The following is a 25,229-nucleotide window of genomic DNA, read 5'->3' on the forward strand; positions in this document are numbered from 1 at the left end:
TAGATACATAATGGTTGATTCTTAGTGAGGTACCTGAAACACATTACTTCAATAAAAATAAATAAGATAATAGGGGGGTGCGAGGAGATAGAGAGAGAGAGAGAGAGAGAGAGGGAGAGAGGGAGAGAGGGAGGGAGAGGAGGGAGAGAGGGAGGGGGAGAGAGAGAGAGAGAGAGAGAAGAAGAGAGAGAGAGAGAGAGAGAGAGAGAGAGAGAGAGTTGGTCATGTTTCTAAACTTCTGATTCTATTTCCAGCGTTGGTAACCTTCCCAATCAGCCAAGCAAGAATCATTTTCCCAGGGCTTACCCGACTGTTGAACCACGTGGGATGAGACACTTTCCCTTAAAGGTCCTGACCAGCATCCGTTTCTAATCAACTTCCACAATCCACAGTGCAAGAGACTGAGAAACAGGTGTTTCTGCAAGAAGAAAAGGAGAATTTGGAAAAGCAACTGCTGTTATTATGGCAGACCGAAGCCCTTTCGAGACTGATATGCTCACTCTGACCCGCTACGTGATGGAAAAGGGTCGTCAGGCCAAAGGGACTGGGGAGCTCACGCAGCTGCTCAACTCCATGCTCACGGCCATCAAAGCCATCTCGTCGGCTGTTCGGAAGGCAGGACTGGCCAACCTGTGAGTCCGGGGCAGAGGTGGGCTCCAGACACCTGGCAAGAGGCCCTGCCTCAGTACCTTCCACCATTCTGCTGGGACATTGGCAATATGTTTAACTGGTGGGGGTTGGGGGTGAGGGAGTATATGCAATTTCCCCAGGGCTTTTGGTAGGAGCTCAGTAAATTGTCTCTGGAGCAAGTCAATAGCCAGGACAGACTTAATGCCCTGGACACAAAGGAACATTTGGGACTTTGTTTGTTTGGTCTCAGTTTTGGTTCATACCCAGTGGTGTCCAGGACGTGCTCCTGGCTCTGTACTCAGGAATTACTCTTGGAATGGCTTGTGGGACCAGAGATCAAACTCTGGTCTGACTTGTGCAATGCAAGCACCTTACCCACTATACTACTGCTTAGCCCTATAGGAGCATTCTTTTTTTTTTTTGGTCATGATCAGTCCATTAAAAACTGAGAATTAGGGCCCGGAGAGATAGCATAGCGACGTTTGTCTTGCACGCAGCCGATCCAAGACCAAAGATGGTTGGTTCGAATCCCGGTGTCCCATATGGTCCCCCGTGCCTGCCAGGAGCTATTTCTGAGCAGACATCCAGGAGTAACCCCTGAGCATAGCCGGGTGTGGCCCAAAAAACCAAAAAAAAAAACAAAAAAAAAACGAAACAAAGCAAAACAAAAAAGCTGAGAATTATTGACAGACAGAAACTCTTCAGTTTTCTACCAAACAGTAACATCACAGTGCTCACCATTGAATTATCTGCTGGCCATATTTCAGGTTTCTTTTCTTCTTCTTCTTCTTCTTCTTCTTCTTCTTCTTCTTCTTCTTCTTCTTCTTCTCTTCTTCTTCTTCTTCTTCTTCTTCTTTTTTCTTCTTTTCTTCTTCTTCTTCTTCTTCTTCTTCTTCTTCTTCTTCTTCTTCTCCTTCTCCTTCTCCTTCTCCTTCTCCTTCTCCTCCTCCTCCTCCTCCTCCTCCTCCTCCTCCTCCTCCTTCTTCTTCTTCTTCTTCTTCTTCTTCATTTTGGGCCACACTGGCAGCACTCAGGGGTTACTCGTGGCTCTGTGCTCAGAAATCGCTCGTGGCAGGGGGATCATATGGGCTGGGGATCAAACCCGAATTTGTCCTGATCGGCTGCATGAAAAGGAAACACCTTATTGCTGTGCTATCACTCCAGCCCCTGATATGTTCAGATTTCTGTCTTGTCTCCATTTGGTATGGGAAAACATTTGGCAAGAGAAATAAATACAGGATGTCTTTGAGGAAGTGATCAAATTCTTCCACTTTATTCACTTTGGTACTTTGGTAAAGCAGAAAAGGAGGCCAGAATCATACTATGTCTACTCAGAGTCACAACCAATTGTGAACATTTGTATCTGTAATTTCAAAAGCAGAGACCAGAGAGATGATAGAGATTAAGACATTTACTTTGTATGTGGTAAACCTCTGATTAATCCTTGACACTTCAGACAGCATCCCAAGCACTTCTAGGAGTTATTCCTGATCACAGAGCCAGAATAAGCTTTGAACACTGTTGGGTGTGGCTCCAAACCAAAATACATAAATTAAAGAAATTAAAAATAAAGCATTCATTCCATTAGAGGTCATTTTAGGAAAACTACAACTATAATAACTGCTATTACTTCTACTACTGTTATTATTGTCACTACCACCACTGTTTTACTAATACCAGTATTAGAATTCAGACTCAAAAAAATAAGAGAAAAAATAATCAAGTCCAATGATTTAAGTAAGTCCTCATGTTATGTCATTTTTGGAAAACCCACCTTTAAGAAAAATGAGATGTGATAAAATCAGACCCTCAAATAGTAGTTGCAATGTAGCTTCATTATAATGTTGGTGAGAAATGCATCCTGGGCAAGATAACTTTGTTCTGAAATCATGTTACAGTAATTTTGCCCTTCTCTCTACTAACATTTGTTGCAATGCTTACTGCCCTTTCCTGGATGTTCAATCCCTTGCTGTCATCTCAGTCTTCACTCATACCCATTGGGTTCTCTTTAATGACAGAGCACACTTTTCTGTAGAGCTCTGACTTTGTGGCCTTTTACTACCCATCATGAACTCAGAAATTGGATGATTATGTTGCTTATTTGATTTGATTTTTCCTACCATGTGACTATGGGGCAGTGATAATATTACTCTTTCTAGGACCACAGTTTCTCCATTTGTAAAATGGAGAGGACCCTTGTGCTATTGTGGCTTATCACAATATATATTGCTAAAAATATACCTTAAATTATTTGGTCATTCAGATGATCAAGGTTCCTAGCTCATCGCTCCCCAAGCTCTTTCCTTTCTTAAGTGGTGAGAGAGATAAAGACGTGTGTTTATGCTCATTAAATGACTTTTGAAAAGTAGGTGAAAGTGGGGGCTGTTCATACCAAAAGCATGCCTTATGATGAGAGGGTTGTAACTTCCAGTCCCTCTCTGTGGCGGGAAGTAGATAGAGAGTGAATCAGCTGAATCTCTACAATATATCCATAAATGTACAAAGGGGAAGGGTTTGGCTAGCTTCCATGCTAGTGAACACGTGGTTATGTATGTAATAGAATATGAATTTAAAAGAACATGGATGCTACTTTCTGGTTCCTTGTACCTTGTTTTGCATCTCTTTCATCTGGATGAAATATCTATATCCTTTATGATTCCCTTTTATAATAAATACAATAATAAACATGCCTGGGTGCTGAAGAGATAGCATGGAGGCAGGGCATTTGCCTTGCATGCAGAAGGATGGTGGTTCGAATCCTGGCATCCCATTTGGTCCCCTGAGCCTGCTAGGAGCAATTTCTGAGTGTAGAGTCAGGAGTAACTCTTGAGCGCCACAGGGTGTGACCACCCAAATAAAGAAGAAAAAAAAGAAACATGTTTGACTTTTTGTTAAACAGCTTAACAGTAACTCACAACCCTCAGACCAACTATGTCTGACTTTTTGTGATCTTCTCTAGAAAATTAAAGGAATCTATGGATGGGAGCTCTAGAAGGCAGTTGGTTAGAAGTACAAAGTACAAGTGTTAGTAACAGATGTATGCAATGGGTACACATGTGCACTTTTGTATAAGGACTGAACTAGACGTTGCTTCCAGGAATATAGTGTTGAGTAGAAACCCAAAATGCTCATGTTTGCCTATGTGGGGAAGCTTGTTAATTCAAAAAGTTGTTTTAAGGTTTAATATGTTCTTGTGATGATGAGCTGGCAACTCAGGCCTTAGGAGAAATACTGTCTTTTTATGATGGGTTAGTCCAGTACTTCTCAAACAGTGGGGTGCACCCCCCCCCAGGGGGGTACGAGGCCCCGTAAAGGGGGGTGCATTTGACCTCAGCAAACATTGTCATAACAAGCTAAGCCCTGTGTTTATTTCTCTGTATATCTTTGGAGCTGAGAGTTGCTGTGTCCTGCTTCAAACCCCGCTTCAAAAAACTATGCATTGCAAAACGTGCTCATTGTAGCTATTAATCCAGACATCACCCCTGATTAAAAAATCAGCTCAAATTATTTTTATATATTTTTGTTTTGCAGGTTAAAGTTTTTTTTAATAAAGATACTCTTTACAGTAGCGTGGGGGGAGGGCCGGGAAAAATGTTTTCTTCCTCCTAGGGTGGCATGACAGAAAATAATTGAAAAGCACTAGTTTAGTCCATTCCTGTGGAGATTTACCAGCTTGATTGTTAATACAGATGACTGACCACTAGGTGGCAGATATATCCGTGAAGCTGAAGGTCAGAATCCCACATCTTGTTCTGGACTGACTGACAAGGGTTCTGATTCAGATGGCTCTTTGGTAACAGACACCTGAAGTATATTAATAAATGCAAGGTAAGGGGCAAGAGACAGAGACACAGAGAAAAAGAGTTGAATAGGCTTGAATTCCTGCTTTGGTAACAGACACCTGAAGTGTCTTAATAAATGCAAGTGAAGGGGCAAGAGAGACAGCGAGAGACAGAGACAGAGAGACAGAGATAGAGAGAGACAAAGATAGACACAGAAAGAGCGATAGAGTTAAATGGCCTTGAATTTTTGCCCCTCATCCAGGAGACCTGAATGGATCCTGTACCTCATAATCCCCTAAACTCGGAGCCCATACTGGCCCCTGAGTATCACTTAAGTGTGACCCAACAGCTAATAACCAAATTAATAAAATTTTAATGTAGCCTAATGGATTGACTCATCTCCACTTTTTGCTACTATCAGAAAAAGGAGAAACTCGGGCTCTGGAGCACAGTGGTAGGGCATTTGCTTTGCATGCAGCCAACCGGGGACGGACCTGGGTTCGATCCCCGGCACCCCATATGGTCCCCAAACCTGCAAGGAGCAATTTCTGAGCGGAGAGCCAGGAGTAACCTCTGAGCGCCGCTGGGTGTGGCCCAAAACCAAACAAATCAAAACAAAACAACAACAAAAAAAGGAGAAACTTTAAAAGATATGCTGGAAGAGGCTGGAACGATAGCACAATAGGAAGAAGTTTGCCTTGAACGCCGCCAACACAGGATAGAACCTGGTTCAAATTCCGGCATCCCATCCCATATGATCCCCCGAGCCTGCCATGAACGATTTCTGAGTGTAGAACCAGGAGTAAACCCTGAGTGTTGCCGGATGTAACCCAAAAACCAAAACCAACCAACCAAACAAACAAATAAATAAAATGCTGCTCACTTACTATTTAACCTGTGATGCTAGATTTTAACCCAAGGCCTCACACATGCAATGCAAGTGCTTTACTTCTAACTGCATTCCTAATCCCTGGTGCTTTTTCAGAGTCATGATGGTAAATGTGTTTGGACTTTACAAATGATCTTTCTCTTCCCCTCCCAGTGCAAAATGTAGGAGATTACAGGAAGATCTCAGTGTTTGGGGGAGAACCAGACACTCTGGTGCCTTCGCCATGCGCAATCATGCGGTGAGATGGAACTTACATATTTGTATTGATCTTTTGGAAACTCAGCCTTGAAAGGATAGGAGGAACCCTTGCATTATCTCTGGAGTCCTGCTCCCCCCAGTGATTTGCTTGGGCTGTTTGACTTCCTAGGTACGGAATTGCAGGAAGCGTGAATGTGACTGGGGATGAGGTGAAGAAACTGGACGTGTTATCCAACTCCCTGGTGATCAACATGCTCCAGTCCTCCTACAGCACTTGCGTCCTCGTCTCGGAAGAAAATGAAAAAGTCATCATTACCGAAAAAGACAAGCAGGTGAGCGAGCAGTTCTCCGTTTTGCCAGTAGATGCCGCTATTGAGTCGGGAAGCCGTGGCCTAGCTTTCCTTCAGCAGCTGATGTTTTCATATCATTGAACTTTTGTTTTCCGGAGATAAAAGAATTGCATACCTCGGAGTTAGTTATCAGTTCTTTTTTTCTAGGACGAGGGAGGCCTTCAGCTAGTGTTGGGGTGCTGAGGGCGGGGAAGGGTGGCTCCTCCGGGCAATTCTCAGCAGCCCTGCGGCGGCTGTGCTTTGCTGGAGATGGGTTATGTGTCTGTGTAAGGCACATCCTGTGCTGCCCCTAACTGGCGCTGGCTCTTGGCCTATTTCTTAGGGAGGTTTTACTCTGTTTATTTACTTTGTTGTACCGCAGCACAGCGTTGTCCTGGAAATGGCTGATTCACTGTCTTGCTTCTGTGAGCAGAGTTCATGGGCTTTAGCTTATTGTGCCAATTAACAAGTGCTGATTTGGGCAAGTTTCAAATCAAATCCTGGAAAAAGGCAGACATCCTGGAAAGAGACTAGAGTCATGCTCTCTGTTTCTCATCCTCTCTTCAATCGCTGTCCTCCATACACAGGTCCCTATGGAGTTACGTTGGGAGCTTTGTTGATCAGGAACAGTCTCTTCGTGCCTGGCAAACTATTAGTTCACCTTAGCAAGGAGATCATAACAATTCGTCATCCTTTCTTCTCTGTCTCATCACCACCCCGCCTAGGGTCAAGAAGGTGCTTATTGGAGACCAGTCAGCAGGAGGAATGATGGGAGACTTCTTGATACAGAGCCATAGAAGTGTTTTTTGTTTTGTTTTGGTTTGTTCTTTTGTTCTTTGTTTTGTTTGGGAGGGGGCACAGCCGGTGACGCTCAGGGGTTACTCCTGGCAATGTGCTCAGAAATCGACCCTGGCTTTGGGGGACCATATGGGCCGCCGGGGATGGAACCAAGGTCCCTTCTAGGTCAGCTGTGTGCAAGGCAAACGCCCTACTACTGTGCTATCGCTCCAGACCCATGTTTTTTTCTTTCTTTTTTATTCTTATTCTTGGTTTATAGAAGTTGTTTTTATAGGAAAAGGACAGAAAAGAGAGGAAGCGCTGCAGATAAGTGGGTGCCTGGAAGGACAAGAAAATCCCCTCCTTGGCTGGTGCCTTAAGCCACATTACATCTTTTATATATATATATATATATATATATATATATATAAAGATTTCTTTTTTTTTTTTTTTTTGGTTTTTGGGCCACACCCGTTTGCTGCTCAGGGATTACTCCTGGCTATGCGCTCAGAAGTCGCTCCTGGCTTGGGGGGACCATATGGGACACCGGGGGATCGAACCGCGGTCCGTCCAAGGCTAGCGCAGGCAAGGCAGGCACCTTACCTCTTGCGCCACCGCCCGGCCCATATAAAGATTTCTTATTCATGCTGAAATTATAAAGTTATTCACAATTGGATTTCAGGCATACAATGTTTCAACACCAATCCCTTCCCCAGTGTCTCTTTGCTCCATTAATGCTCTCCCATAACAATTTGTCTCCCACCAGTGGCTTCTACAAGAGGCACTTTTTCTTTTTTTAACCTTTCAACACTACCTCCTCCTCCTTGTTGAACCCTTCCCCCTAGAGTGATGCCCCCTTCCTATCCTATCCTATCTACCATGGACAAAAATCTAAACAAACAAGGGTGTTGGCTTGGTAGGGTGGATAAATTGTTCTTATCTTTAAGCTTTGGGGCCAGGAGAGCTGTCCTCACCTGTTATTGATTTTTTTCCTATTGTACTGTCCAATGTCAAGTTTTCCTTCTAGGGGCAGGAGCAATAATAAGTGGTAGAGGCTTGCCTTGCATGTAGCAACTTGAGTTCTATCCTGGCATCCCATATAATCTCCTGAGTCCACAGGAGGGACCCCTGAGCAGAGACAAAAATAAGCAATGAGCACCACTGATTGCCCCCAAATTCTTCCTTCATACCTATGGAAATTGGGACATGAGTCAAAATGGGGCATGGTGGGGGATTTCAGAATTAACTGGTCATTATCCCTTTCGTGAGGATTCTACTATTAGTGGAAGCTGTTTTCCCTTTTATTTAAGATACTTTATGTAAGATATTTCCTTTTTAAGTCAGAGATATAGTACAGGGTTCAGGCCTGAGAGGCAATCAAACTGTTTGATCCCTGGCATCACATATTATCCATTGAACCACTCAGGAGTTTATGAGTTGATGAGGGCAAACACAGGAGTAATTCCTGAGAACTGCTTGGTCCTCCATCCCAAAGACACTTCCCTTTAGTGCTAGTCTTAAGTCCCTACTGTCAGCTGTTCAAAAGAAGTGGGGTGCTGACTCAGATCTGGTCATTTCCTGCTGAAGTCATCATGGGAGGAAAAGCTAGACTAGAAGATGCTGATCTGTCAGGGAAAATGTCCCAAATGAAGGCAAACAATGTGCTACTCTCAGAACCCCCACCCCCAGTGTGGACGATGGATGGGGTGGGGAGAGCCTGCTAAAGAGATTTTGGGAAATAATAAAACTAAGAAGAAATTTCTTGGCCCTAAAGTAGCCCATAAAGTAGTAAATTTCCACCTCACATTCCTTTGAGAAGTGAATCTGGAGTTTTTAGTAGAAGAAACTAAGGCACCACCCAGAAAGGGTGGGCTCCTAAGTAAGGGAGACATTACAGAGGAGAATTTAAAGGTGCTGAGAAGAATTAAAAGGACATCAGCCACGCAAGGTCTTCCCTCTGATAACTCCCAGTTTCATTTGGATATAAGAGAACTCCAAGACAAAACAGTCAGGAGAAATTACCTTCCAAAGCCATTTTCTGTTCTTTTCCACTCTGGTGAAATCCATATTTTTTCTTAAATACCCCATCCCTTTATTTCTTCCCTCTTGTTTCCCTCCCTCCCTCCCTCTCTTTCTCCCCCCCTCTCTCTACATCTTTCTCCTCATATCTCTCTACATTTCTTTCAATAGAAACTATTTTTGCTTCATTATTTTGCCTCCTCCTGAATTTTTTTTTTTTTTTTTTTTTTTGTGATGGAAGGCAATGGATCTGAAACAAATTAGTTGCAGTAAGGAATACCTTTCTATTCCTGGAATGGCTATTCCTTGCTCTACACTGAGTCCATCACTCCCCAAGAAATCAGGTAGGGGGCTGGGGATCAGTTTCTGTGAAGCCTTGGAACAAATGGCTTCAGACGAGGTTTGACTGCTAAGTCAGAGGGCTGGTGTTCATGCTATGTAGTAGCTTAGAACTCTGAGTCCTGACCCATGACAGGAATTTCCCTTGTTTTCTCAAGGTTATTAACCTCGCTCCCTCTTTCCCAAGCCACCTGCAGCAGACCCATGTGACAGATTAGGAAGATCAGGTCCTGTTGTTAGTAAAAGTTCTTTATGGGGCCGGAGAGATAGCATGGAGGTACGGCGTTTGCCTTGCATACAGAATAGAGGTTCAAATCCCTGCATCCCATATTGTCCCATGAGCCTGCCAGGGTGATTTCTGAGCATAGAGTCAGGAGTAACCCCTGAGTGCTGCAGGGTGTGACCCCCCCCAAAAAAAGAGTTAATATATATAGCCTTGGATTTCTCTAGACTTAAAAACTCAGAAGCAACATTTCTTTCCAGACAAAGAATATACTTCAAGGGTTGTAGCAATCCCAAAGTCTAAAAAATAGGTGTGATTTTTAGATCAGATTTGTTACCAAGGTAATAGGCATTGGGGGGGGGGGTCCTAGCCCGGTGACTCTCAGGGGTTACTCCTGGCTATGTTCTCAGAAATCGATTCTGGCTTGGAGGGCTATATGGGATGCCAGGGATCAAACCAAGGTCTGTCCTGGATCAGCCTTGTGCAAGGCAAATGCCCTACCACTGCACTATTGCTCTGGCTCCATAGTAGGTTTTGTTTTTTTTGGTTTTTGGGTCATACCCGGCAGCACTCAGGGGTTACTCCCAGCTCTGCGCCCAGCATTCACCCCTGGCAGGCTTGGGGGACCATATGGGATGCCGGGATTTGAACCACCATCCATCTGCCTGCAAGACAAACACCTTACTGCTGTGCTATTTCTCTGTAGTAGTTATTTTTAAAAGCATTTGCCTAAACAATTTACTCTCCATAGGGTACTTCTAGTTTATGGAATGGTTTATTTTTGGTTCCCTTTGTAGAATCAAATAATTAACGATGGGGCTGGATGGCGATGGATGGAGGTCTTTGTGCTTAGGCCCCAGCCACGTGGCTTCATCCCCCATCCAGCCAGCGAGTCCCAGGCCCAGGTGAACGGCCGTAATGAAGACTCACTCACAGGCAGGCATTAGGAAGCATCATCTTTATTCATGCCCTATTCACCACATGTGTGTGGCCTATCTCATAACCTTTTAAGCACTAGTTATTCTTGGCCCTGCATCTAAACTCATTTCAGCCATCTTCCCTTTGGGCTCCATGCTGGTCCAAGACCAGAACACAGAAACCCAGAAGCCAGAGCCCCAGCAGCGCAGAAAGGGCGAATCCCCTTCGTCCAAGGTTTATCTAACTTTTCCAAGACCCCTCCCAGGAATGGGCGGGGTCTTGCAGGTAAGGTAACACCTAATATTCAGTTCCCAAGACCCCTCCCAGAAATGGGTGGGTCTCAGGTAGCTACACCCAGATCCAGGGTCTCAGGTACACTATACCCTTGACTAGTTATTTTGTATAGACACAGCAAAACTAGAGACTTTTTATTTGGGGTATGTCCTAATTTATTAAGATCTTAGGACTCAGAAGGGCAGAGTAGCTGATTCTGCTATTAATCCAAAACTCTATGACCTATGACTGATCCATCAAGATTACCCAGATGGGACAAAAGGGACATACAAAGTTCAGATAATTACAGTGAACAGTGAATTGGAGGTGACCTCAGATCTCTTGTTTTTTGTAAGAGTAGTCTGGAGTGATCGAGTCCTTCCCATCCCTGTCCAGATGTCCCAAGGCTTCTCTGTCTCTCTTTGTGCATATCTCTGTCTCTGCTTGTGCTTAGGCCTAATACCTGCTTATCTAAGCAGGTTCAATGCTTATTAATCACTCCTGATGGTTCTTAGAAAACCAGGAATTAAAGCCAAGTTGGCTACATGGCTACATCTATGGTCCCTCCAGCCACAAATGGGTCTTGTTGCTGATAGTAGGGCCCATGCTGTGGTCTCAGACCTGAATATTCCATATTTTATGTGTCAGGAAAGGACATTTTTGCCTATCTATTTTTTCTTGGGTACATGTTTAAAAACTGTTTGCATTCTGTAACCTAAACTATTTTTCCTAAAGACATATCCCATCTTTGGGTTTTATTTATTTATTTTTTATTTGGGGCCCAATTTCCCACTTCTGGGAACTTCTGCTTATTTGTTAAAAAAAAAAAAGTCAAATTTCTCATTGAAGTTGCTTTAGGTCTGTAACATAAAACCAACCCAGGAGCAACTTCATAGGTATAACTTGTTTACCTTTAGATTTTAATCAGATTAGCCATTTACTCCCTCTCTTACTACCAACCCTTAGGTCTGCACCTATTTGGAAACAGCCCAGGTTTTGAAGTTTAAGAGAATTTCTTAGATGTTAGAACAATTACTTTGATAGTTTAAATATTTTGTGTGGGATTTTAAATTTTTTTAAATCCATTTAACCATTTAAGAAGAAATTAAGACATAGAACTTATTTTATTTTTTAGGCTCATAGTCAGTTTAGGAACCTTTCAGTTTAACTGTGACCCAATACATTCACACAAAATGAATAAAACTGGACTTGGGCCAGAGTGATAGCACAGTGGATAGGGTGTTTGCCTTGCACAAGCCTGACCCAGGCTTGATCCTCGGCATTCATATGGTTCCTGTAGCCTGCCAGAAGTAATTTCTGAGAGCAGAGCCAGAAATAACCCCTGAGTGCTGCTGTATGCTGCCCCAAAATTAAAACCAAAACCAAAATCAAGAACTCAAAACAAAGAACCAAACCAAACCAAACCAAACCAAACCAAACCAAACCAAAGTACTCCTAGACTTTTTACTTAAACCATTATGATTTACAAAGTTATTCATAATTGGGTTTTAGACATAACAGTGTTTCAGGATCAATCCACCACCAGAGTAAATTTCATTCCACCAATATTCCCAGAGTATCCCATGCCACCATCTCCTGCCTCAGCCTGCCAGGAGTAATTTCTGCGTGGAAATTTTTTATGTGGCCCCCAAACAAAAATAAAAACAAAAACAAAATCTGGGTGTCACAGGTTGTATGGGACTCTAGATGCTTCTTTTATCTTCTTATCATGACTGATTATTCCCAGTAAATTTTTGTTTTGTTTGCTTAGGAGTTACTCATGGCTCTTCTTTCAAGGATCAGTCATTTCTGTGCATATGGAACCATTTGGGATGTTGGGGATCCAACCTGGGTTGGCCATGTGCAAGGCAAGAACCCTACACACTGTACTATTTCTCTGACCCATTCTTACTAATTTTGGCAGATGCAACACCTACTTACATTTCTTTAAATATTTTTAAATTCTTAAAAAAAATTTTTTTTGAAACCAATATGAATTAAAAGTCTTTTAAAGTTATATTTCAGGTATATAGTGACAGTGAGTTAGGGTCATTCTCACTATCAGTGTTGACCTCCCTCCACCCTAGTTCCCAGCATGCATCTCATACCTCCACCCTTAACCCCCTGGACTGCTAGTAACAGGTCCATGTTGTGTATAACTTGTTATAGTTTGGGTCTTTTGATTCTACTATCATTAACTTTGGTTTGGGTATTTAGATCTGACCATTTTTTTTATTTCCACTCAATGCTCCTGAGACTGGTTGGCCCCTGGGTCTCCATCATTTTTTTTTATTTTCTTAATTTGTAGGAGGACATAAAAATATGAGGTAGAACAAAATGATTAATATTCTATGATTCTGTAAAAGAAGGCAGGAGCCCCTATCTAGAAACCATAAATAAAATTTTTTTAAAAAGAAAAAAAAAAGGGCAGGGGAAGATGTGGCATTTTTTTTGCATAAGTGCAGTAAACATTGGGGAAATTAGAAAGAAAATTCCCTTGTCCTAAGAGATACAAGGTGTCTCTACCCTTGAAGCATACTGTCATATGATTGACTACAGAGTCTGGGCATGTTAATTGTCTAACCCCAAGGTCTCTTTATGGTCCCAGGAAAAGTTCTGCTTGGTTGTGGTTGTCAAGGCAGTTTTCTATAATTAGAGATTTTGGTTTTTGCACAGACCCTATAATGGAGCATCTTCTGATTTCATTTCACCTCTAGTTAATGAGGTAGGGCAACCTGCCTTTAGATCAAGTTGTTGCTGTTTCCTCCTCATTAGGGTGTCATATGAACGAACCTACTCTGCAGCAATTTGGTGCCAAAGTGGAAGTAGGGCCTCCCCTGGGAGGAGCTTGATTCCTGATGCTGGTGCAGGCAACTGTGCTAATTCTAAGGTTGGGACCTGGGGTTCAGGGTTGGACAGTCAATGCCCAATCAATTGAGGTCTAACCAAGTCTTCATGATAAATGTTCAGGGTGAAAGGCACCCCTGCATTGTACAATTTATGATTTTTTTTTTTTTTTTGGTTTTTGGGTCACACCTGGCAGTGCTCAGGGGTTACTCCTGGCTCCACGCTCAGAAATCGCTCCTGGTAGGCACGGGGGAACATATGGGATGCCAGGATTTGAACCAATGACCTTTTGCATGAAAGGCAAATGCCTTACCTCCATGCTATCTCTCCAGCCCCCAATTTATGAATTCTTATCCCTATTAGATAAGAATGTCTTTCTATATATAACATTTTCCTGTTTTAGTGTGCCTATGCAAAAGGGAATGATGCCATATTATATTATTGGTGTATTTGTGTGTAAAAATAACAAGTTATGCAGTCTCTGTGCCCTGATTTTGACCTGAGATTTTATTCCAAGCAAGACTTTTCTTCTAGTATTTTCTACTAAGTAGAACCAGAACAAGCAAAAAAAAGGGGGGGGGTGGAGAGGGCACCTCTACATATGGAAATAATCACTAAGTGTTATAACTATTAAGGAAATACATCTACAGAAACATACAAAGAAAATATAGATATCCCCATTAAGTTTTTTGAGCTAGTCTGTGGGGGGTGGAGTGGAGTGGCATAAGATCCAGGACACATTTTTCTCCCACACTGTGATCTTGTGAAATCTGAGAAATGGTTTGCAGCAGTTGGGGATCAGGTAGAGTCCTCGAGCTGGCAGTTCCTCTGAAGCTGGATCTGGTAGCAAGCTACAGTCCACATTGAGGGGAGTTGGGAGAAAAAGGGCCACATAGAATGTGTCAGCAGGAGCAGTGGCTGCAGCTTCTTGGAAGGGTGAGAGATGGGGAGGCTGGAAGGGTATGCTTTCACTTTGGGAGCCAGGTGGCAGTTTTCTGGGGCATGTGGAAGGTCCAGATTCCTGAGGAATAAAGATAAGGGTAAAGGAGGTCAGAGATGAGGGGGGTAAGAGGATGGAAGGGATTTCGTAAGGTGGTGAACAGGGTGGGGTGGGGAAAAGAAAGAATAATATTTAATAGGGACTATATATATTATAGGCAGGGATTTGTTCAATGCAGGTTGGACAAACATAGAGGAGTCCACCCCCACTTACACCCACTTATAGACTGACATTGAAGATCTATTCGTAGGTTGTAATTGGAGGCCTGACCCTTATAGTATGGGTGATAGTGCCTAAAAACAAATTGGGAGCAAGTACATCAGGGGAGAAAGGTATTCCAATTTCTAGGCACTTCATCAATAATGGGGGTAAATTTTGCTAAGTAAGGTTTGCAAGGTTGTTTTGTGCATGGATCATTTTAGGATACACATAATTTTCACATCTAGAGTACTAAGCAAAGTGGCAGTGAGCACTGTAAGAGGAGTCTACTCCATGTAGTATCATCTACCATGTCTTGTACATCAAGGTTCCTTTCCTGAAAAGAAACTGACATTGTGGGCAGTTTGCTATAATAGTAAGGTAGCTTGAATTGGAAAAAAAAAAAAAAAGATAATAGTAACTTGCAAAAACATACTCAATGAACGGGGTCTGTAACAAGAGTCTATGGTGTGCAATTGCCTAATTCTGTGGTCTCTATAGACATAAGCTTTAGATCATACTAGCAGATGTAATCAAAAGGAAATGGATAAATTGAAGTATTTTGTCAAGACCTTGTCATAATGAGGATTGAAATTGGAGTTTAATATGATAAAATACGGAAATGCTAAATGAGGGCATCCAATCTATTATCTCCAAGAACCCTCGAGTCAGAGGGATTGGGGACTTCTGGTAGTGGGGCAGATGGGGTAGAGTAAGCTGTCAACTGACCCAAGTTAAAATCAACCTATCTACATTTCTTTTTTTTTTTTTTTTTTTTTGTTTTTTGGGTCACACCCGACAGCCCTCAGGGGTTACTCCTGGCTCTATGCTCAGAAATCGCTCTTGACAGACTCAGGGGACCATATGGGATGTCAGGATTCGAACCACCGACCTTCTGCATGAAAGGCGAACTCCTTACCTTCATGCTATCTCTCCAGCCCCATCCTATGTACATTTTTTTTTTGATTTTGGGTCACGTCCAGCAGCAGTTAGGGGTGACTCCTGCCTCTATGCTCAGAAAATCACCCCTGGCACAGGCACAGGGGACCATATGGGATGCGGGGATTCTAATCACTGTTCTTCTGCATGAAAAGCAAATGCCTTACCTCCATGTTATGTCTCTGGCCCCCTAGCTACATTTCTAACCCAGGAATAACATTTCAAGATTCCACACAGTGACAAACAAGATAACCTGATTGTATAGATGGCAATGGAAACACACACATGGTTGAGTAATAGATTTATCTTTTCTCTGACTCCTAAGGGAGGGCAGCTGAGGAAGGGTGGAGAAAGGGAGGACTATTTCTTTCTTTTCTTCTTTCTTTCTTTCTTTCTTTTTCTTTCTTTCTTTCTTTTTCTTTCTTCTTTCTTTCTTTCTTTCTTTCTTTCTTTTCTCTTTCTTTCTTTCTTTCTTCTTTCTTTTCTTTCTTTCTTCTTTCTTTCTTTCTTTCTTTCTTTTTCTTCTTTCTTTCTTTCTTTCTTTCTTTCTCTCTCTCTCTCTCTCTCTCTCTCTCTCTCTTTCTTCTTCTTTCTTTCTTCTTTCTTTCTTTTCTTTCTTTCTTTCTTTCTTTCTTTCTTTCTTTCTTTCTTTCTTTCTTTCTTTCTTTCTTTCTTTCTTTCTTTCTTTCTTCTTTCTTTCTTTCTTTCTTCTTTCTTTCTTTCTTCTTTCTTTTTTCTTTCTTTCTTTTCTGGTTTTTGGGCCACACCCGGTGATGATCAGAGGTTACTCCTGTCTATGCACTCAGAAGTCGCTCCTGGCTTGGGGGACCATATGGGACGCCAGGGGATCGAATCGCGGTTCGTCCTAGGCTAGCGCTGGCAAGACAGACACCTTACCTCTAGCGCCAAGGCGCTGGCCCCGGATTGTTTATTTCTAGGGAAAATTAAGCTCTATTGTGGTATTGGGACATATCCTGTATATTTTGCCCTCATCCACTGCTCCCAAACTGTTTTTAACGGAAGCAGATGAAGAAAAATCTTCATAATTGGGCGAGAGTACAATGGATAAGGAACCTTCTTGGGGCCATATTCCCATTTTCCCATTACCCCTATCACCATAATCATGGACACAGCTCTGTGTGCAAAGTTCAGGGAGGCAATCCTGGACTCTGGAAGGAGAGGACACTGATGAGTCCTCATTAAAGAATGATTGAAATAAATAAGCTGGTTCATTGAAGCTAGTAGTGACCCTTCTAAATGCACAGAAGGACCTGGGACAGGAATGTAACCTGGATATCTTGAAAAGAAGCAGGGTCCGGATGGAGGTGGGTAAGCTGAAGCTGGGGTCCTAGTAAGGCCCTGTAGGAACCACCCTACACTGAAGGTACAATATTGTGGATGTGGCAAGGACATCAGATTGGGGAGAAAGTGGCTGAGGGTGGGACTGAAACAGAGGTGTGAACGAGGGGAAGCGGGACTGCATCTCCACCATGTAACCCAGGAGCAGCATCAGCGGTGGTAGGTTAAGAGGTGTGGGGGTACAGCTTGCTCAGTAGGTAAAAGATTTACAGGGTGAGTCTAGGATCCTGAGTATGAACTGGGCATGGAGCTTGGAGGCAGAGCTGCGTGGCTTGGGTGGTTCCAGAAGCAGGACTGAATGGTGCTGGGTGGCTTCTAGAGGTGGAGTTGGGTGGAGCCGGAAGGGGCCCTAAGAGTAGGGCTGTGGGGGCACAGAGTGGAGCCTGGAAGTGGGGCCTGAAACAGGTGCTCTGGGTAGGTGAGGATAGAGGGGTCTTCCTGAAGCCCCAGCCACTGAAACCTCTGAAATTAGCCAGGAGCGTGCAGCCTAGGAATCCCTGCACCAGCCTATGGAGGTCTTGGGAGAGCTGGAGTTAGGGACACAGTGCGGAATGTGGGGGTTTGCCGTGCAGACCCGGTCTAGGGAATGGCTCAGATACTGGCTGGGCTACCCTGGCAGGAGGCACAGGCTGTGAATTAAGTGTCTGGATGGAGGAAGAAGACGCTGTGAGAAATAGGATCCCAGGCACTTTTCTGAGGGGCTGAGTGTGAGCTAGGGGCAGTGAACACAAGAAGGACGCCCTGTGTTAGTGTGACACATGTTGAGCTACACATGTGGTCCTGGGTACCAGAAGGGGGCTAAGAGAGTCACCGGGGCTCATTGGGTTCATCATAGTTTAGTGCTGGACAGTGCAGCTCTTTCCTCTGGGCTATGAAACTCCTGCCTGAAACAAAGACCCAAGTAACAGACCCAAATCTGGCAGAATGTACCCTGCTGAATGTGTGAACCCCCAAACAATGTTGGAACAGCAGATTGCTGTGATGGTTGTGATGCTTGGACATCAATGTTTTTTTGTTTGTTTTTGTTTTGTTTTGTTTTGTTTTTAGTGAAAATAATGAATAAAAAAGATGCTGAAGACTCAGCAAAGATAATTGAAAACTACCAAAAGAACTTTTCTCTTTGCTAACCTGTGGTACCTCCTTACTGGGTAGACTTCATAAAGGAAAAGTGAAACTTTGCAAGTGATTATTATGACTCGATCACTGGGGACATCCAAATCAAGATGACACTGACATTTTATTCCATCTCATTAAGATTGGAAGATAACAAAATTAGTAGAAACAATCTGTGTTGGTGGGGATGTGATAAAAAAAAGGACATTTCACCTACTGCTGATGGGAATGTTGTCTGATACAACCCTTGTGGAAACTAGTATGGAGAGTCCTCAGTAAACTTAAAATTGAGCTGTCAACTCACCCAACAGTTCCACTTTGGGGCACTTAAACCCAAGACAAAAAAATCATTTAAAAAGATATATGCACACCTTAATTAATTGCAGAATTTAGTGCAATAGCTAAGAATCTTATGAAATCAATCTAAGTGTCTAATGACGAACAAGTAGATCATAAAAATGTAGCATAGTTACACAATGGGATACTACACAGCTGTGAGGAATGAGATAATCATGTAATTTGTTGCAACTTGTATGGAAGTAGAAGATAATATTGAGGGAAGGAAGACAGAAGAAGTACAGACACAGGATGATCTCCTTACTCTGTGTGCAGTATATAGAATAATTAGATGAGTACATGTAATGTAGTAAAGGGGATATGCTGAGATCATTCGTGGCCTCTGAGCTTAGAGAGTATAAAAACAGAGAAGGGAAGAATTAAAGGGGAGGAAGAAAGAAGATGACAAAATTAAGTTATGGGGGAACAGAAGCCAGGGCTTCAATTACACTAGTGGTGTAGAAGAGTATATATATATATATATATATATATATATATATATATATATATATATATATATTTAGTATAGCTATATATTCAAAGCCACAGACTCAATGTGAATCCAGGCAAGAACGTGGCTGTGAATAAAAAACCAAAACCAAAACAAACAAACAAACAAAAAAAAAACTGTTAATCGGGGCCCGAAAAGATAGCACAGCAGCGTTTGCCTTGCAAGCAGCCGATCCAGGACCAAAGGTGGTTGGTTCAAATCCCGGTGTCCCATATGGTCCCCCGTGCCTGCCAGGAGCTATTTCTGAGCAGATAGCCAGGAGTAACCCCTCAGAAATGCCGGGTGTGGCCCAAAAACCAAAAAAAAAAAAAAAAAAAAAAGAAACAAAAAAAACAAAAAACTGTTAATCTTTAGCAGCAAGAGTGGCTGTGGTCTATTGGCGGCATTTGGACTAAGAAGTGCCATTTTTACCCCGTCCCCAGGGTTATTCCTGGACACCTGCTCAGGGTCCCAGCAAGTGGGTTCCCACGAGGTGCAATTTAAAAGAGACCCCAGACTTCCTTGTTCCTGCAAGGGGCTGGGAGGGGACTGGTGAACTTTCACTTCCAGCAATTAGAAAGCAAACACCTCTCGGGGAGTCGGAAGCTTCAGCAGGCAACAAGGGAAGGATATGGCTCCATTTGCTCTTCGCTTGTCCAAATCACAGACCAAAGTGGTGTCTCAGAAACACCCCTCCCTTTTGACTATTTCTAAAACATAAAAGGGACACATGTATCTCCTTTGTATATCTCAGATATATTCCCTTAACATCTATAACTCTTTTCGAACATCCTCATATAGTGACAATTTTGCCCACTGGACTTGTTATTTGATTGTTTGATTTGTTTCCCCCTTTGAGATCTGTTTTATAAGCAATACTGGTAGAAGAGTATTTCTATAGATTTCAAGTTTGAACCAAGTTACAGGGAATGTTGGACTTTATTCGTCAGCCCCCAGATGTACCAACAAAATCTTGTGGCATTGCTTATCTTTTGCATAGGAACATTAAAATTGGAAAATAATACATATGCAAACAAGTTCTTATCTAATAGAGATGGGAACACAAATTTGGTAATGTAATTAGGTCTTTTACCCTGAACATTGGCATAATGATTTGGCTTAGGCCTCAGAAGAATGGGCATCGCCCACACACACCTGAACAATGGATACCATCTATGGAAACAACCACAATTATATATAACATTACCAGGATCCAAGCCTCTACCAGAGAAGACCTACCACTGCTTTGGCATTGACTTACTCCAAAGAGTGCTCCCAACACCCAGGCGACTCAGCAACAGTCTGCATACAGGGCAGATTCCTCCACATTGAATGGTATGCTGAAACTAGAGAATGTTCCACATCAGCCTGACATCGATGAAAGAAATGCACAGAATCCAGCGTCTTTAAATATAAGAATCTGATACCAACAATAGCTAATGTGTGAAAAAGTTTCCCTGGGACCACGGAGAATGACTCAGGTTTGATGGACTGGTATGCCTGGAACCCAGAGTCAGTCTTATGCCAATAAACTTCTGGGGTGAGGCCTTTTTGTAATCAAGCCAAGGATTTTTTTCCATTTTCTCCATTTTTCTGGACCTATGTAAACAACAGCAATTGCACTATCACACAATTACTATTTTCTTTTTTTTACTCTTATCCTTTAAGGAAAAAAAATACAACTTACTGAACTTAAAAACAAATAACTGTAGTAGAATGCCTGTCTCGAATACTGGCAGGGGATGGGAAGGGGGGAGGGGGTAATGTTACACTGGTGAAGGGGGGTGTTCTGGTTATGACTGTAACCCAACTATGATAATGTTACTTAAATAAAAAATATTTTTAAAAAGAAAAAAAAGAATTGGCACAGACAATAAACTTCATGTCTGAGGGAAAAAAACGAAGTGCCATTTTTTAACTGAACTGAGAGTGGCTGCTCATTTCTTTTAATAAAAGAGCTTCACTATAACACATAAGAACACCCCACACTACAAAGGTCATAGTGAGAACACAAGGCATAACCCCACCACAACTAGTGAGTGAAAATGGTAGTTCTAAAGACTCAATTAACATCAGCTACTTCTATAAACTCTCTGATCAGAACTTTAGAGAGTAAATGTTAAGGCTGTTCAAAGAACTCATGGAGCAGTTAGTCTATAAGGCTCAAGAGAATGTGAGAGTAGAAATGAGAAAATGTTGAGCAGAAATTATCAGGACTGAGGGGCCAGAGAGATAACACAGCGGTAGGGTGTTTGCCTTGATTGCAGCTGACCCAGAACAGCTGGTGGTTCGAATCCCAGCATCCATATGGTCCCCTGAGCCAGCCAGGAGCAATTTCTGAGCACAGGGCTAGGAGTAACCCCTGAGTGCTGCCAGGTGTGACCCAAAAATCAAAAAAAAAAAAGGAAGGAAGGAAGGAAGGAAGGAAGGAAGGAAGGAAGGAAGGAAGGAAGGAAGGAAGGGAGGGAGGGAGGAAAAGGAAGGAAAAGGAAGGAAGGAAAAGGAAGGAAAAGGAAGGAAGGAAAAGGAAGAAAGGAAGGAGGGAAGGAAGGAAGGAAAAGGAAGGAAGGAAAAGGAAGAAAGGAAGGAAGGAAGGAAGGAAAAGGAAGAAAGGAAGGAAGGAAGGAAGGAAGAAAGAAAGAAAGAAAGAAAGAAAGAAAGAAAGAAAGAAAGAAAGAAAGAAAGAAAGAAAGAAAGAAAGAAAGAAAGAAAGAAAGAAAGAAAGAAAGAAAGAAAGAGGACTGAAAAACTTGGTAAGTAAATAAAAAACTCATTGGAAAGCCTCACCAGTAGACTAACAAATGCTGAGGACAGAATCAATGAGCCAAAAGAGAGCTGGAAGATGAGCTGCATAGCACCTTATTCAATAGAAGAATTGGAAAAGGGTCATAAAATAAACAAGCAGAAAATGGAAAATATCCTCAGAATAAGTGAACAGAGAAAATAAACCTTTGGGATAAACTTAACAGGAACAATATAAAAATCATTGCAATCTTAGGAAGCCAGGAAAAAAATCCTTATGAAGAAGCAATAGTCAAATATGCTGAGAAATTCCCAGGGCTGAAGAATGCTTGTACCCATATTCTGGATGCTAGAACAGTAACAGCCAAAAGAGAGCCAAATAAAAGTACCATAGACACATCCCACTCACATTGATGAAAGCCATAGAAAAGCAGCAAGATAAAAAAGGGAAATTACATACAGAGAAACAAATTTAAGATTTAAAGCAGATTTATCACAAGCAACCATCCAGGCCTGAAGGCAGTGGTAAGATATAGTGAAATAACTCAATGGAATGAATGCCTCACCAAGAATAATTCACCCAACCAGACTTTATTTCAGGTTTGAAGGAAGGATCACAGCTTCATGGATAAACAGTAACTGAGAAACTTTATACTCAAAACCAACCTTAAAAGAAGATTAAAGGTCTACTTTAAGACAAGACACCCCCACACAAAAAATTTTTTTACGAAAAAATGCCACAAAATTTCATGATTGTGAAATCATCCCATGTACCACATTTTTAACCCTGGGTAAACAAGTCTGAGGCAGGGCAGCCATGAAGAATTAATAAACCAAGCCAGTCAGGATAGAATCATGGAGTTAGTTTGCTTCTTGCCTTGTGGTTTCTTTCCATGTGCCAAGCCAACTCTGAAACCTCTCTTTATTTTACCAGTACAAATTCAACTGAAAGGGGAAGGTCGAGTGAGAGACCAAATTACCTGTCCAAATGGACTTTTTTATAAGTCAAAGGGCTTAGTGAAAAGAAAGAGGAAGTTGGGGAACCGCCTTTGTTTTGAGTAAAGGTAGGGTGTAACTAACACATGACAATCATTCCTTTCAATACCACTGGACTAAATGCACTAGTAAAGAGAACAATGTTTGATCTGCAAGAAACACATCTGAATAGTCAGAGCAAAAAGAGAGACTGAGTCAAAGGTTGAAAGACAATCCTTCTGGGTCCGAGAGATAGCATGGAGATAAGGCATTTGCTTTGCATGCAGAAGGATTGTGGTTAGAATCTTGGCATCCCATATGGTCCCCTGTGCCTGCCAGGGGCGATTTCTGAGCAGAGAGCCAGGAGTAACCCCTGAGTGCTGCAAGGTGTGACCCAAAAACAAAAATAAAAACAAAAGAAAAAACAAAAAAACAAAAAAGACAATCCTTCAAGCAAACAATTTCCTTAAAAAAGCTGGGTGGCCCTATTAATATGAGACAACCTAGACTTCAGATTCAAAAAGGCTATGAGAGACAAAGGGTCATTTATTAATAAGGGATATGTACATCAGGAAGAAATCACACTCCTGTACATATATACACCTAATTAGGGTGCATATATTCTTAAAAATACTTAAATACTTAAAACAGCTTAAAATAGTTAAAACAAGTGCTGATAGACTTAAAAAACTCCAATAGCAACACAATAGTAATGAGAGACTTCAACACCGCACTGTTGCCTCTTGATAGATCAACCAAGCTGAAACTCAACAAGGATATACTTTAACCTGATACTTTTGATTGAGCAGAAATGGCCTCTAGGAGCAGGAGACACGAGTCACATTTCTCCCCCTTCCATCTCCCCCAGGATCCTGTCTTCACCATCAGGGCTGTCAGAGAGTAACTAAGAACAAGGGGCTTCTACCAGCACCTTTTCATATTTTCCCTTATAAGCACTTTATCATATTTTTCAAACTACAGGCCAATCTGTTTGGAGAAAGGAGAACCTGTCTCATAAGGTTTGTACCAACTATACATTTGTAGTCCGTAGGCTCTCTCAAGTTATGTTCATCGTAATCCTGACTTCTTTCATTTTTATTGTTTGTTTTTGGAGGGGACCACACCCAGAAATTCTCAGGGGTTACTCCTTGGCAGTGCTCAGAGGACTATATGGGATGCCAGAGATGAAACTTTGGACACATACAAAGCAAGTGCTCTATGCTCTGCAAAGCGAGTATACCTGCTTTCTTTGCGTATGTCAAAATATTGGCTCTGACTCCAAAGTCCTGCATTCTTACTTTATTAATGCAGGCCATAAGTAGGGCAATTATATATTCCTTTGGGTCTCATGGTTAAGTGGAGAACTTTGCTGGTGACAAAGTTCAGTCTATGTTGTAACAACTGAGACATACCTAATAAATGCTGAATTTCTGGGTTCTTATTTTACATGTTAGTCACTTGAAAGGAAGTGCCATCTTGGTCTTTATCCAGAAGGATGAAAAAGATGAAATCAAACTTAACTAGGTACTTACTATATGCCAGTTATTGTGCAAGCACTTTACTCTTTTCTCACATAATTTAAACCAAATTACATGAACTTTATGTTTTCACTATTATGCCCCTTGAAGATCTTACCAAAAGAATCTACTGTTACTCTCCCTCACCCCTCCACCTCTAGTTTGCTTGAGTCTCAGAGGTCTTCACTGATAGTTTTTTGCTATTTCACCTCTTGTCCCATACCAACTTCTCATATATTTACCAGTATTAATCTAAGTGCTTGACAAATATCTTTTGAATGCTAGCATACACGAACAAATGAGATAATTTGGATTATCCATAGGAAGGTTAGGGGAATTTTCAAATGTATGGACTAACTCATTATTTCTCAATCTCTTCCTGTTAAGCAATGTATGGTGGGAGCAGAAATAAAGTTCAAGTTAAGCAAGGGCATTTATTGAAAAATCAGAGAAAAGTAGATTTAGTGACAGAAGAAATGACTTTTGGAGGGGCAATTTATTTAGCCAGGAGACTTAGATCCCTATCACCAAGATTTTCTTGGCACCAAGTCTGGGACTCTATGAAAAGTTATTTTGTTAATTTTCCCCATAGAATGCTGGGTGATGCAGCTGACAATAGTGGTGTGGTTGTAGTAAAAAATGTGCTATCTCAAAATCCCATAAACTCTGGCTTCTAATCTTCACATTTGACAAGAATTTTGGACACAGCAGAACATGGTAGAGTAATTCTTTTTCCTCCTGTGTGCTTATGTATACCAGTTATCTTATTGACACAGACTCTTCTGAGATTTTCTGGTTTTTCGGTTGTTTCTTTTCAAATTGAAATAAAAATACTGTCTTAGATGAGACTTAAAATAAATTACTATGAAAACAACATCCAACCTTCTGATGGATGTAGGTAAAGAGAGCTCCAGTTAATTCAGATACCCCACATATTAACTTACAAGGTGCCCATTTTAATCTTGAATTTTGAGCTCTCAGTGAGTCAGGGAAAAAGTGAGATGGACCAGACCAGGTTAATATTAATAGAGCTGTTTGGTTTGTGTTTTGGGCCCACATCTGTGCTCAGTATTACTCTTGGCAGTGTTCAGTGAACAATATGTGGTTCTAGAAATTGAATTGGGGTTGGCCATATTCAAAGCAAACAGATATCACTTAAAGGAGTCTGTTTTGACCCACTGCAGACAAATATAGTAAATAAATTATTTTCTTATCTTTTATATAATAGATTGCTCCTGGATATCCCTTTGAGTACATCAACTGATCTAGTTATACACTGATAGCCCCATACTGCATAATATATGCTGATACACTGCCCTTCTTGAGTGATTTCCTT

The 25,229-nt window shown here is 41.8% G+C and overlaps 1 protein-coding gene across 1 annotated transcript in view; it reads left to right on the forward strand.

Moving 5' to 3' along the window:
- The first annotated feature begins 462 nt into the window (after window positions 1-462).
- Window positions 463-25,229, forward strand: part of FBP2 (fructose-bisphosphatase 2) — a 38,235-nt gene continuing 13,468 nt past the window's right edge. The window contains exons 1-2 of the mRNA XM_049772276.1: window positions 463-632; window positions 5,669-5,831. Of these exons, the coding sequence (XP_049628233.1) occupies window positions 463-632; window positions 5,669-5,831 (333 nt within the window). The remainder of the gene's footprint in view (window positions 633-5,668; window positions 5,832-25,229) is intronic.

Source organism: Suncus etruscus, chromosome 4, assembly GCF_024139225.1.
Source record: "Suncus etruscus isolate mSunEtr1 chromosome 4, mSunEtr1.pri.cur, whole genome shotgun sequence".
Taxonomy (NCBI): Eukaryota; Metazoa; Chordata; class Mammalia; order Eulipotyphla; family Soricidae; genus Suncus; species Suncus etruscus.